Source organism: Pinus tabuliformis, chromosome Q (assembly GCF_031772625.1).
Source record: "Pinus tabuliformis cultivar Carrire ecotype Pingquan chromosome Q, CPIR1, whole genome shotgun sequence".
In the NCBI taxonomy this organism is placed as follows: Eukaryota; Viridiplantae; Streptophyta; class Pinopsida; order Pinales; family Pinaceae; genus Pinus; species Pinus tabuliformis.
In genome coordinates, this window is record NC_142296.1 from 1,027,633,467 (window position 1) to 1,027,646,195 (window position 12,729).

Here is a 12,729-nt window from a genome sequence, read left to right on the forward strand (position 1 = left end):
AACATCATTCAATATTTTCCAATTCACAAACTTCGTAAAGCAAATATTGATTCACAAATATCATTCAATATTTTCCAATTCACAAACTTCATAAAGCAAATATCATAACAATGGTTTATCGATATGTGGATTTGTGCAAATAGCATAACAGTAAGTTCCATACAAGTTTGATAGACTTCAATAATGTTGATAATTTGAAACCAAGGGAATTCACAAACTTCATAAAGCAAATATCATAACAATGGTTTATCGATATGTGGATTTGTGCAAATAGCATAACAGTAAGTTCCATACAAGTTTGATAGACTTCAATAATGTTGATAATTTGAAACCAAGGGAAAGATTGTATTGATTACATTCTACTCTAAAATTATTTTTACAATTTTCACTCATAAAGCTGATGTTTCATAAAACAATGTCAAAGTAAAATTATATGATTACATTCCACTTTAATATTGTTTTCTCAAGTCTTATTAAATGAGAAATGTTTACAATTTATTTTATTAAATTGTTTTATTGTTTTCATAAAGCAATGCCAACGTATTAGATATTTATTGGGATGTTATAAAAAAATAATTGTTGATTAAACATCCATTCAAAATATATATTTTTGCTCAACAAGGTTTTGCCAATTAAGCTATTGTTCCCTTTTTTGGTTTTGGTTCAACTTAGATCCGTTGATCCATTGTAGAAAATCATTTCATTGTCTAACAAAAAAATCAAATATAAATAAATAAATAAGGAAAATGATAAAATAAGTATTGGGTTTTGGTCTTAGATTAAGACCTAAAACTTTTTTTGATTGGCTACAATCTCATTTTCCTCAAATGTCGAGGACACAAGTTGACGACCCAAGATCTAGAGACATCTGGCAGAAGTAAAGCTCTGCCACCTTATAAACCACCAACGGGTTGTTTCAGATGGTGGTGTGTCCTTCAATAATAGTGATGAGTCATCCCACATCCATGGTTAGCAGCCAGTGATGACTGTCCTGACTGCTAGTTGACAACTAAGTTATGATAGTTTTTTGCAACCTTTAGGTGATAATAATAATAGACATAATCTTCCAAAGGTTGAAAGTAAAATTAACACTTAAGAAATAAAGATTTTGAAACCATATGATAACGTCAAAGTTACTGATCTTAAGGCCAATATGATATTCTCGAAATTATCTACTACTCAAAAACAAATAATATGCCATAGCAGAGAATATATCTTTTCGGAACCTCAAATTTCTCAATCTTCAGGTCATATGATATCCTCAATATAATCTTTTCTTCAAAACAAAAACTGTGCTACAGTAGGGAGCATATCTTCAAAATATATGATTATCCATAAAAATGGAGCCATCTTTAAGCCCCTCTTTTATATGCCAACTTGCGGAAGTCTGATAATTAGACCCCGTAGTGAGGCCTAGAACTATAACAATTTGACTTATGGTAAATTTTGAAGCTAGCATGCTGTTTACAGCTATGCAAAAGGAAGTTGACAAGAGAAAAGCAAAAGGAGACAACCAAGAGTAAAAAGGCAGCATTGCATGCAACTTTTCCCTTTGATTAATATAATGGAAAAATATGAACTTGAAAATTTCTGTGAAGAATGTTTCTGAATTTTTCTGTCACTTCCAAGTTCCATGACCTATGTTTATACTATAACCTAAATTTTCCAGATAGAACTTCGGTTATCTTTAGTTTTCACCATTGTTCTATAGTAGTCTCTCTGTTGGTACATGCTATAAGATGGCTTTCATGCATAAAGTATGGATGGACACATACATGTACACGTAACACGACTCTGCTGACGTGATAAATAGTCATTTCATGCTTTTTCCTTCTTCCTCCGACAAAAGTCTTGGTCATACCAGAAAATATAGTTGTATGTTCCCACAATGGAAAAATGAAATCTATATCCAGAAGAAAATATGTACAGAAGCTTTTGAAAGCTAGTTCTTTGGTGACTTCAAGAAAACGTTATCAGCTATAAAGCAATAAATTTTGGAGAGCACACATTAATTTTCACAGCAAATGAATTAGTTTTGGATATAACATTCAAATTCTTCCAATTTTCAGTGTTCCAAATAGAATGCTATTCATAGTCGTTCAAATTGAAAGCTAAGAAATGTATGCATTTTAACAGGCAGTTAAAAGAAGAAAGAGATGGAATTTCATTTCTTCCAAAAGGATCACAAAAAGAAATCAATCCCTAACAAGGCAACTTATCTCCTGATAATCATTAACTGCCACTCCCTCCCTTGATACAATGCACAGAGGCCAGTATAACGCAATAAAGTTTGGAGAGCTTACATTTATTTGCCATGCAAATGAATTACCTTCGCATATAACATTCAAATTCTTCCGAATGGCATGCTATGCATAGTAGTTCGAATTGAAAGCTAAGAAATGGTATGCATTCTAACTAACAGTTAAAAGAAGAAACAGTTTGACTGTGACTTCTTCCAAAAGGACCAAAGAAATCAATGCCTGACAAGGAAAATTGTCTCCTGATAGTCATTGACTGTGACTCTCTCCCTTGATGCAATGCACAGTGGCCAGTCTATAATATGCAGGGACAGTGTTAGGAAAGAACATCTGTCTGACTCCTTCTGCCTGAATAATTGGAAGCATCATATTGGACGCACCCTGCCATAGTCCACAGGGACAAATACATTAGATTAAGTCCACAATATATGAGCAATCACGACTGACAAGAACAATAAAAGAGCATATCAAACTATGAACGCATGCATGTAGAAGGCTACTATGGTAGAAGATAATCATATCACTTCTATAAAAATCTGCTGGAACTGCATCTATAGTAAATGTCTACTGTTTACCTGAAAATTATGCTTATTAGATGTGACCTAAGTCACCTGACACGCGGATTCGGGATTCGTAGGATACGGGGATTAAGTGTCAGATTCAGACACGTTGACCGCCCGGAACAGGTCACGTAGAGTTTGTTATATATTATTTTATTAAGAATATATATATTAAAAGTTAGATATTTCTTACGCAAATTCTCATTAATGATACAAATTCATTGATTTCAAACATAGATCTTCATCTAGATGTTAGTTTTACTGTTTACAAAGTAAGTTAGTAACATTATACCAATTAGCATGCATAGTACATACAAAATTCAAATATCTGCATGAACCCTCACAAACCTCATAAACCCTCATAAACCTCATAAACCCTTCCAAACTTCATAAACCCTCACAAACCCTCATAAACCTCATAAACCCTCACTTTTTTGGACTTCGAATCCCAAAATCGGGACACAATGTGTCCTAGACTCCTAACGGGACACACCGGGATTCAATGGTGTCCCGTTAGGACACGTCGTGTCCCATTTTTGGATTCAAATTCCCATCGAATCGTGTCGGATTCATGGGATTCGGACAGATGGCCTGCTTTGGACAAATCCGGTTTCATAGGATGTGACTTATTCTCTGAAGAGTCAACCTGCAACGTAGGCCATAGGGTTCGAACCCATGGTTCGGGTTCAACAACTATCAAATCCAAATGGAATTCGAAATTGATAAGGGTTAGATGAGGTTCAGATTGTTGAAGGAAATGTAACTAGGTTCAGTCTTCATAAATGTACTTTTGATATTGTATTTAATCAAGAAAAGAAATATTATTTTTATAATATATGTCAATGAGTTTCTTGCTCATTGAAATAGGTCTAGCACTATTTAAAGTGCTATAGATGAGTCAAATAGTCAAAAGAATAAATTGAAGACCTTAAGGGCATCTTATACCTTGTATGTATATGTATTATGGTCAAGAGAATACCTCCCAGCAAAGTCACAAGCATCCTCCAAGCTACGACATCCCTGAAAGAAGAAATCCGAAGCATAAGAGCAGTCCTCAAGTTGGCCTACAATCAGTTGACAAGTCGGCCTACACACAGTTGACAAGTCGGCCTAAATGGAGGGACAGACCTCTATATATAGAGGCTGTCCACTCCTCTATAACGCATTCATTCAAGCTCTGAAATTAGCGAAGAGACAAGCGAAGAAAAGGAAGTGAAAGGGAAGTCTATAGGGTCTTCAAGGGCAGCGAGGAAGAAGTATATAGAACCGAAGTTAAGGAGATCATTTCTGGGGCAGCTACAGCCACACATGCAAAGTTAAGGAAGGCTGCCTGCGGTTATGACAGCAGTCACTAACAGCTCACCATATCTCATTGTTTAGGGTTCAATCCAAGCCTACAAGACCACTCTCTCAAGCGAAGGATCAAGGAGGAAAAGTGAAGGTAAGAGGGCTGTTCTAAGGCCCATTACAGTCACACATGTGAGGGAAAAGGAGGCTGCCTCTGCTGTCATAACAGCCCTCCCATTACAGTTATCCAAGTTAGTTGGTTGGTGAAGAGAAGAAAGGAACCATCATAGGAAAAGGGTCTCATCAAAGGTCTCTTCTCTAGAGCAAGTGCAACAAGGTTTACTAACAAGTTGAAAGATGAATGAAGTGCCGGAAGTAGGAGGACGAAGTGTCAGGGTATATGGTCTAGAAAGGAGTGAAGACTTGACTTGTGCTTGGAGGACTTCTTTGTGTTAAAATTGGCAACTAGGGCCAAACTCCATGTGGGTCATATTATTAATGGAAGCTGAGATTTTTCTTGGATCCCTCTCATCGAGAGGTGTAGGATTGATCTAAAGATAATCCGATTCTGATAAGTATTCATGGAGATATGAATTTATTTGTGTTATGGGACAATTCATCAAGGTCGGCCAACAACCAAATAAACCCCACTTGTGCTCAACATTTTAGTATAAATAGAGGTGGCCTTCAGGTCATTTCAACAAACTTGGGATCTCTTTCCCTCTACTTGTCTTTGGGTTTTAGTAGGAGGAGAGATCCTAAGGGATAACGCTGTCCTAATCCAGAGGGTAGAAGCCAGAACTGTCAGGAATAGCCGGAATTGCTAGAACTGCCGAAACTGCCGAGAAAAGCCAGAACTATTGGAACTACCAGGAAAAGCCAGAACTACCGGAACAGTCGGAATTGCCGAAACTGCCGGAACATCTTGAGCATCTATCTTTGAAGGAGAGCAGTATGCAAGGGACAAGTAACTAACATTGGGACAGTTGTATGGTACTTAGCAACAAATACACCAAGCATACAATGTTACAGCTAGCATACAAGGGACAGTTAGCATACAATAGCAAGCATGCAAAGGACAACAAGCATGCTAGGGACAACAAACAAGCAAGATGCAGCCAATACATAGGTCAGTATGGCAACATCGTGCAGCAATGGAACATAATGCAGTACAGTGATGGGTACAATCATGATTAATGAAGCATGATGAGATGTAGCATAGTGATGATGGGTGCAGCATGGTGCAGCACGGTGAGGTGCAGCATGATGATGAAATGCAGCACAATGATAGGTGAAGGAATCACCTTGGAGAATCAGTTGAAGCAACATGTCTTCAACTGATCTCATGTATCATCTTCTTAGAGATGATCTATGGTCTTATCTAGGTAAGTCAAAGTGTTGACTTCCGTTGTAAACGTACTATCTCTCTCTCTCTCTCTGCTGAACTATTGAAGAACCTATAAGAAGAATTGATCAAGGGTTTCCCCACACTAGGGTTTGTCTCTGCCTAGCGCCACATCTTGTCTCCTCTTGTCTTGGATTGTCTTCTTGGATTTATGTTTATGTTCTATCTATAGTTTATTTTAATGCTGATGTGATTGCTAATTTGGAAAAGATATTGAGCTAACTATGAAAATTGAAATAAATTGCTCTAAGCATAGAACATACCTAAAATTAACATGGTATCAGAGCTAAGGTGAAGACAATGCCCAAGCAAGAGTGAAAGAGCAATCATTGAAGACAATTGGGAAAGGACAAAAGGATCAGTGGATTCCTCATCCCTCTTCAAATTCACTGAGGGTGAAGTCGAAGCAGAGAATATTATCAAAATAGCGCCATAGAAGTTTCTGATGGCTTACCTAAAAATCACTTCATTGGGAAGTCCGGATCTGAGGGTGGAAGGAAAGGCAGATGCCTTGGTTGCAATAAGTTCGGCCATTATACATCTCTTGATGAAGATAACAATCATTCCAAGGACATCTTCAATGATCAAAGGAATGACAGGTAATGCAGGTCATCAAGGAAATCGCTGACTCTTCAAAGAAAGCAAGGAACCCCAGGTATGAAGAAAAAAATGTTGTTTTTGATAAGATAAAGAAGCGTTATCTTGTATTGGCCCTCTCCTTCAAATTCTTTGGGAATCTGGCTTATTGATTGTAGTGCTTCAAGGCACTTCATCGGATAGAAGGGTGCACTCTCTAATTTGGTAGAGATGGAAACAATCGTGGGATTATAATTGGAGCCGATGCCACCTATCCCGGAAAGGGTGTAGGGAATGTTACCTCTCAATTGAATGAGGGTAACTTGATTCATTTACAGAATCTCTTTTATGTACCTGGTCGCAAGAAGAACCTGGTGTCCATTTCAGCAATAGAAGTCAAAGGTTACGAGGTGGCACTCATCGATGGAAAGTTACATGTTTGAAAATATAATTTTCAAATATGTTTTTGAGTTTAGGGTTGTATCAAGTTGCAAGAAGTCCACTGGGATCATGTCCATTGACACATAGCACCGGAGGTCTGTGAGTCAGATGGTGACAGGGATGCCTGAATTCAAAAAGAGCATGAAAATACATGTCTGAGATGTACTAAAGGAAAATCTTATAAGGGGACCATTCCCCTCATGCAGCGGGTCCACAGGTTTGGAACAACCCGAGGAGTTTGAGATTCATGATCGAAAATATCATGTATACAGGTGGAAGAAAGCCCTCTATGGCTTGAAGCAAAACACCTCAGGCGTAGTATGAGAGGATTGATAGCTATCAGATGAAACTAAGATTCACTAAGAGTGAAGACGATCTAAACCATTGTTTGAAGGTTGTGGATGATAGACCACTCATACCAGCACCTTATGAGGACGACCTATTTCTAACAGGTGCAGACCCTCTCATTTGCAGAAGTAAGAGGGAGTTGGATTCCGGATGAGGAATGATAAACTGCAAGCTTGTGACTACCTCGAGGATCTTAACTTTCAGAAGTTATATGGTATTGATGTCAAACCAGATTTGGGAAATGCCTCTGAGTTTCATAAACTCATTCGCGTTGATGTTCTTCGTGAACTTCCGTCTGAATATATGTTTTGCAGTTAGCATGGTGAGCTCATATTTGGTTGAGCCTCACTGGATTGGTGCCAAGAATCCTCTGAGATATCTTCGAGGCACAATATCTCGTGGATTGAGATACACTGCCGGAAATATGAAACTACATGATTATTCAAATGCTGACTAGGCAGGCAGTGTGGAGGATCACTAGAGCACTTCTCAGTGTTGGTTCTCTTTGGATTCTGCTTCGATATCATGGATGAGTAGGAAGCAGAAGTTGGTTACTATAAGCACCGCCGAGACCGAATACATAGCTACGAGTATGATCTCGTGTAAAGCTACATGGTTGCAAAAGCTCTTAAGTGAGTTGTTTGTACACATGATGAATACCACTATGATTCTCTGTGACAACTAGAGAGAGGATTCGATTATTGAGGAATCCCATATTCGATGATTGCTCCAGCGGATAGACATCAGATACTGCCTTATCTGGGATATGGTAAGTTGATGAGCGAGGAGGCTCTATCGCATTGAGACTAATGTACAGGTCGCAGACCTAAGTTGCACGAAACGGGGAAACGGAAACGAGTTTCCGAAACGGGAAGCGAAACGAAACGCGACCTCCCCAAATTTTGGAAACGGGGAAACGCGAATATATATATATATATATATATATATATTAGGAATTTAAGAAATATGTGCAATCATAAAGCATATATGATACATTCTAATTTATTACATTATGATAAAATTGTTAATTGTCAATGCATAGACTATAAGTATCTAAATTTACATCACATTTACTCATGAATAATCACATAATGAAAATAGAAATATCCAAAATCAGACACGAGAAATTTCTAATTTTTTGTCTCGTGGTTGATTGGGAGTCTCCTCGTACATAGTCGAATGACCTTAGTGCTCTTGATTAAATACAAGTTTCATACCCTAGTACCCTACATTCTCTTGATTATTGGGAGTCTCCCCTACATAGAGGGCTTTGTTCTCTCGATTAAATACAAGTTCCATACCCTAGTACATGATAAAATCCAATGGAAACATTGAAATCCCCCCAATCCTGAAATCCTGAAAAACAGATAAGTCTGCTGGATTTTGACTAAGATCTAAAATTCTACTTTCTCCATATGAAATCGAATGACGGCGAAACCACTCTCAAACATCCTGAGTCATTTCATGGTAATGTTAAAAATTTAAGTAAAAGGATGAAAATGAAAAATAAAGGAGAATATCACTTTTACTTTAAGAATTTAACATTACCATGAACTGCATATCAACACTAGGGCAAACAAATGTAAGAGATCTACATTAGAAAAAAAAAATTAAAAAACAAATGTTTTTTTGGGGGAAACGTGGCCCGTACGGCCTGGAAACGCGTTTCCGGCCGTACGGCCACGTTTCCCGAAACGGAAACGTGGCCGTACGGCCGGAAACGCGTTTCCAGGCCGTACGGTACGGGGAAACGCGTTTCGTTTCGTTTCCCCTGGAGAAACGCCCCCTAGGGCCACGTTTCCTGCAACTTAGTCGCAGACATTTTGTCAAAACCCCGGGGAAAGGTTAAATCTGTGACTTTCCTGAACGACTTGGAGTCGTTGAGAGACCTTCTTATAAGGGTCCTGCATGTTGCATGCATTGACATCTGGGAGCTCTGGGGGGCTTGGGGTACTCACTGGAGCAACATACGACCACAGGGCGACTCACCCTCCCCTGGTGGTGCGCTATGTACAAGATGACAAGTTCAACCTTCCCTTGTGATACCTTGTGGCGACTATGGAACAAGATGATTAGTTCTCCTGTGAGCCGGGATGATTAGTTTTCCCATGGAAACTATGGAACAAGATGATTAGTTCTCCTGTGGGCTAGGATGATTAGTTCTCCCGCGGCAACTGTGGAACAGGATGATTAGTTCTCCTGTGGGCCGGGATGATTAGTTCTCCCATGGCAACTATGGAATAGGATGATTAGTTCTCCTGTGGGCCGGGATGATTAGTTCTCCCATGGCAACTATGGAACAGGATGATTAGATCTCCTGTGGACCAAGATGATTAGTTCTCCCGTGGCGACTGTGGAATAGGATGATTAGTTCTCCCGTGGCAACTATGGAACAGGATGATTAGTTCTCCTGTGGATCGGGATGATTAGTTCTCCGTGGCAATTGTGGAACAGGATGATTAGTTCTCCCGTGGGCTGGGATGATTAGCTCTGTTGTGGCAACTATGGAACAATATGATTGGTTCTCCTGTGGGCCGAGATGATTAGTTCTCTCCTGGCAACTGTGAAACAGGATGATTAGTTCTCCTATGGGTCGGGATGATTAGTTCTCCCGTGGCGACTGTGGGGCAGGATGATTTGTTCACCTGTGGACAGGATGATTAGTTCTCCTATTGAGGCATCCTACCCATGCAATCTGAGACTCATGGGAAGTACCTCTCATCTGATCAATGAGCAGGGAAATGGGGTTAGGGACCATAATAGTACTATCAATGGACGCATTGATGTATCTATTGTACTCCCTTTGCTAGGATGACCTCCATTGATCTGGGATCAATGAAACTGATTTGGGATCAGCATGAGTGGTTTGAGACACTCTCTTGTGATATTGATCTGGGATCAATAAAACTAACTTTGGGCCAGTGAGAGTGATATGACACATTCTCTTCAGATGAAACTAACTTCGGGTCAGTAGAGAATGGTATGAGATATTCTCGATCAATTCTTCTTCATGGTTCAATAGAGCAATGTAGGGCACTGATGGCAGAGATAGTACAGTCAGACATATGGATCAGCGGATGGAGTTCTCCCTAATTGAGAGGGAGTGTTAAAATTGGCAACTAGGGCCAAACTCCATATGGGTCATCTTATTAATGGAAGCTGATATTTTTCTTAGATCCCTCTCATCAAGAGGTGTAGGATTGATCTAAAGATCATCCAATTCTGATAAGTATTCATGGAGATAAGAATTTATTTGTGTTATGGGACAATTCATCAAGGTCAGCCAGCAACCAAATAAACGCCACTTGTGCTCAACGTTTTAGTATAAATAGAGGTGGCCTTCAAGTCATTTCAACACACTTGAGATCTCTTCCTTTCTACTTGTCTTTGGGTTTTAGTAGGAGGAGAGATCCTAAGGGATAACGCTGCCCTAATCCAGATTCCAGAGGGCAAAAGCCGGAACTGTCTGGAATAGCCAGAATTGCTAGAACTGTTGGAAATGCCGAGAACTGCTGAAACTGCCGGGAAAAGCCAGAACTGTCAGAACTGCCGGGGAAAGCCGGAACTGCCAGAACTGCCGGGAACTACCGGAACAGTCAAGAAAAGCCGGAACTAGGGAGAACTGCCGAAACTGCCGGGAAAAGCTGGAACTGACGGGAATAGTCGGAACTGCCACGAACTTCCGGAACTACTGGGAATAGCCAGAATTGTTGGAACTACCGGGAATAGCCGGAACTGTCGGGAACAGCCAAAACTGCCGGGAAAAGCTGGAACTGCCAAAACTGCCGGGAATAGCCAAAATTGCCGGAACTGCCAGGAACAGAGGAAATTGCCGAAACTGCCAGGACAGCGTGAGCATCTATCTCCGAAGGAGAGCCGCATACAACAGACAACTAACTAACATTGGGACAGTTGTATGGTACTTAGCAACAAATACACCAAGCATGCAATGTTACAGCTAGCATGCAAGGGACAACTAGCATACAATAGCAAGCATGCAAAGGACAACAAGCATGCTAGGGACAACAAGCAAGCAATATGTAGCCAACACATAGGTCAGTATGGCAACATGGTGCAACAATGGCACATAATGAAGTATAGTGATGGGTACAATCATGATTAATGAAGCATGATGGGATGCAGCATAGTGATGATGGATGCAGCATGGTGCAGCACGATGACAAAATGCAACACAACGATAAGTGAAGGAGTCACCTTGGAGAATCAGTTGAAGCAGCATGTCTTCAACTGATCTCATGTATCATCTTCTTAGAGATGATCTATGCTCTTATCTAGATAAGTCAAAGTGTTGACTTCCGTTGTAAACGTACTATCTCTCTCTCTCTCTACTGAACTATTGAAGAACATATAAGAAGAATTGATCAAGCGTTTCCCCACATTGGGGTTCGTCCCTGGCTAGCACCACATCTTGTGTCCTCTTGTCTTGGCTTGTCTTCTGCGATTTATGTTTATGTTCTATCTGCAGTTTACTTTAACGCTGATGTGATTCCTAATTTGGAAAAGACACTAAGATAACTGTGAAAATTGAAATAAATTGCTCTAAGCATAGAACATACCTAAAATTAACAGTTTGTCAGGGGTCTAGGGTTTGGCATTGATCAATAGAAACTTCAATAAGAGAAATTCACTAATGGGTTTTCCTCTCAAGAGAAGAGAGCTTTTGGCCCTGGTAGAGAGCCAACATCTTGTGTTCTTGTTTCTATGTTTTGGTAGCAGTTTGATGTACACACACATGTACTTATAAGAAGAAGAAAAATAAGCTAATAAGGAAAAGTAAAAATACTCCACAAATTGTTATCAAGTAACGAAGAATCACACTACACTTACTTGCCCTAGATTCTTCAACATGGTATCAAAGCGTAGGTGACACATCAAGGAAAGGGAAACTCAAGAACACTCATCAAGGGGAAGCATTTACAAAGTTGAAGCATCAAGCCTAGAAGTCTCAAATCACTTCAAGGACAAGAAGGGTATACAATCCGTCATCCATCAAGGATATCTACAAAGCTAGAAGAAGAACCTTACATAAAGGCACCTACAAAGAAGAGCAGATTGGAGCAGGACCTACATCAAACTACAAGTCTTCAAGCAAGTTTCATCATCAAGCAAGTCCACTTGAAGAACATCAAAATCTAAGGAAGACAAGCCATCAAGCCTTCAAGGAGGAAGCAAATCCATTTCATCTCAAAATCTATCACATAAGTACATGTCCCCTTCTGAATTTACATCAATGTCTTTTTGCAAGGAAAGCTATAAATTGGTAGGTACCAATAACTTTCTTGCATGGAAGAAGAGGACTGATCTACTTCTCAAGGAGAATGAACTCCTAGAACATGTCAAAGGGAATATAACTATCCCTGCTAAGGAACAAACTCAAGCCGTAGCCAAGTACAATATGAGACAAGAGCTCAAAGGATTCTGATAGAATCAATCAAAGACTCTCTCATTCCCTGTCTCCAAATTTGAGACATCGAAAGAAATTTATGATAAGCTAGTAGAGCTATTCTCGGTATCCACAACCGAAGAAGCAATATCTCTGAGAAATGAATTGTACAAAATGAAGATAACAAAGGAAGGAATAGCTCCCTACTTCATGAAAATCTCTGAAATGAGAGATCAACTTCAAGAGCTTGGGGAAGTCATGTCTGACAAAGAGATGACAACTGTAGTACTCAATGCTCTACCTGAGGATTGGGGAAACTTCACATCAAGCATATATGCCAAGAAAGAAGCAACCACTCTCAGTCAAATGTGGTCTCTATGCAGAACAAAGGAAACTAGACTTAAGGCAAAAGAAGATGTGGGATCAAAGCAACAAGCATTTGCTACCATC

At 39.6% G+C, this 12,729-nt stretch overlaps 1 protein-coding gene across 2 annotated transcripts in view; it reads right to left on the bottom strand.

The window, feature by feature from the left end:
• Positions 1 to 2,140: 2,140 nt before the first annotated feature.
• LOC149222993 (squalene monooxygenase SE1-like) overlaps positions 2,141 to 12,729 on the bottom strand; it is a 187,587-nt gene continuing 176,998 nt past the window's right edge. For both annotated transcript variants that reach the window (XM_089385704.1, XM_089385705.1), the window contains one exon: positions 2,141 to 2,639. In XM_089385704.1, coding sequence (XP_089241830.1) covers positions 2,508 to 2,639 — 132 coding nt within the window. In that variant the 3' untranslated portion in view covers positions 2,141 to 2,507. The remainder of the gene's footprint in view (positions 2,640 to 12,729) is intronic.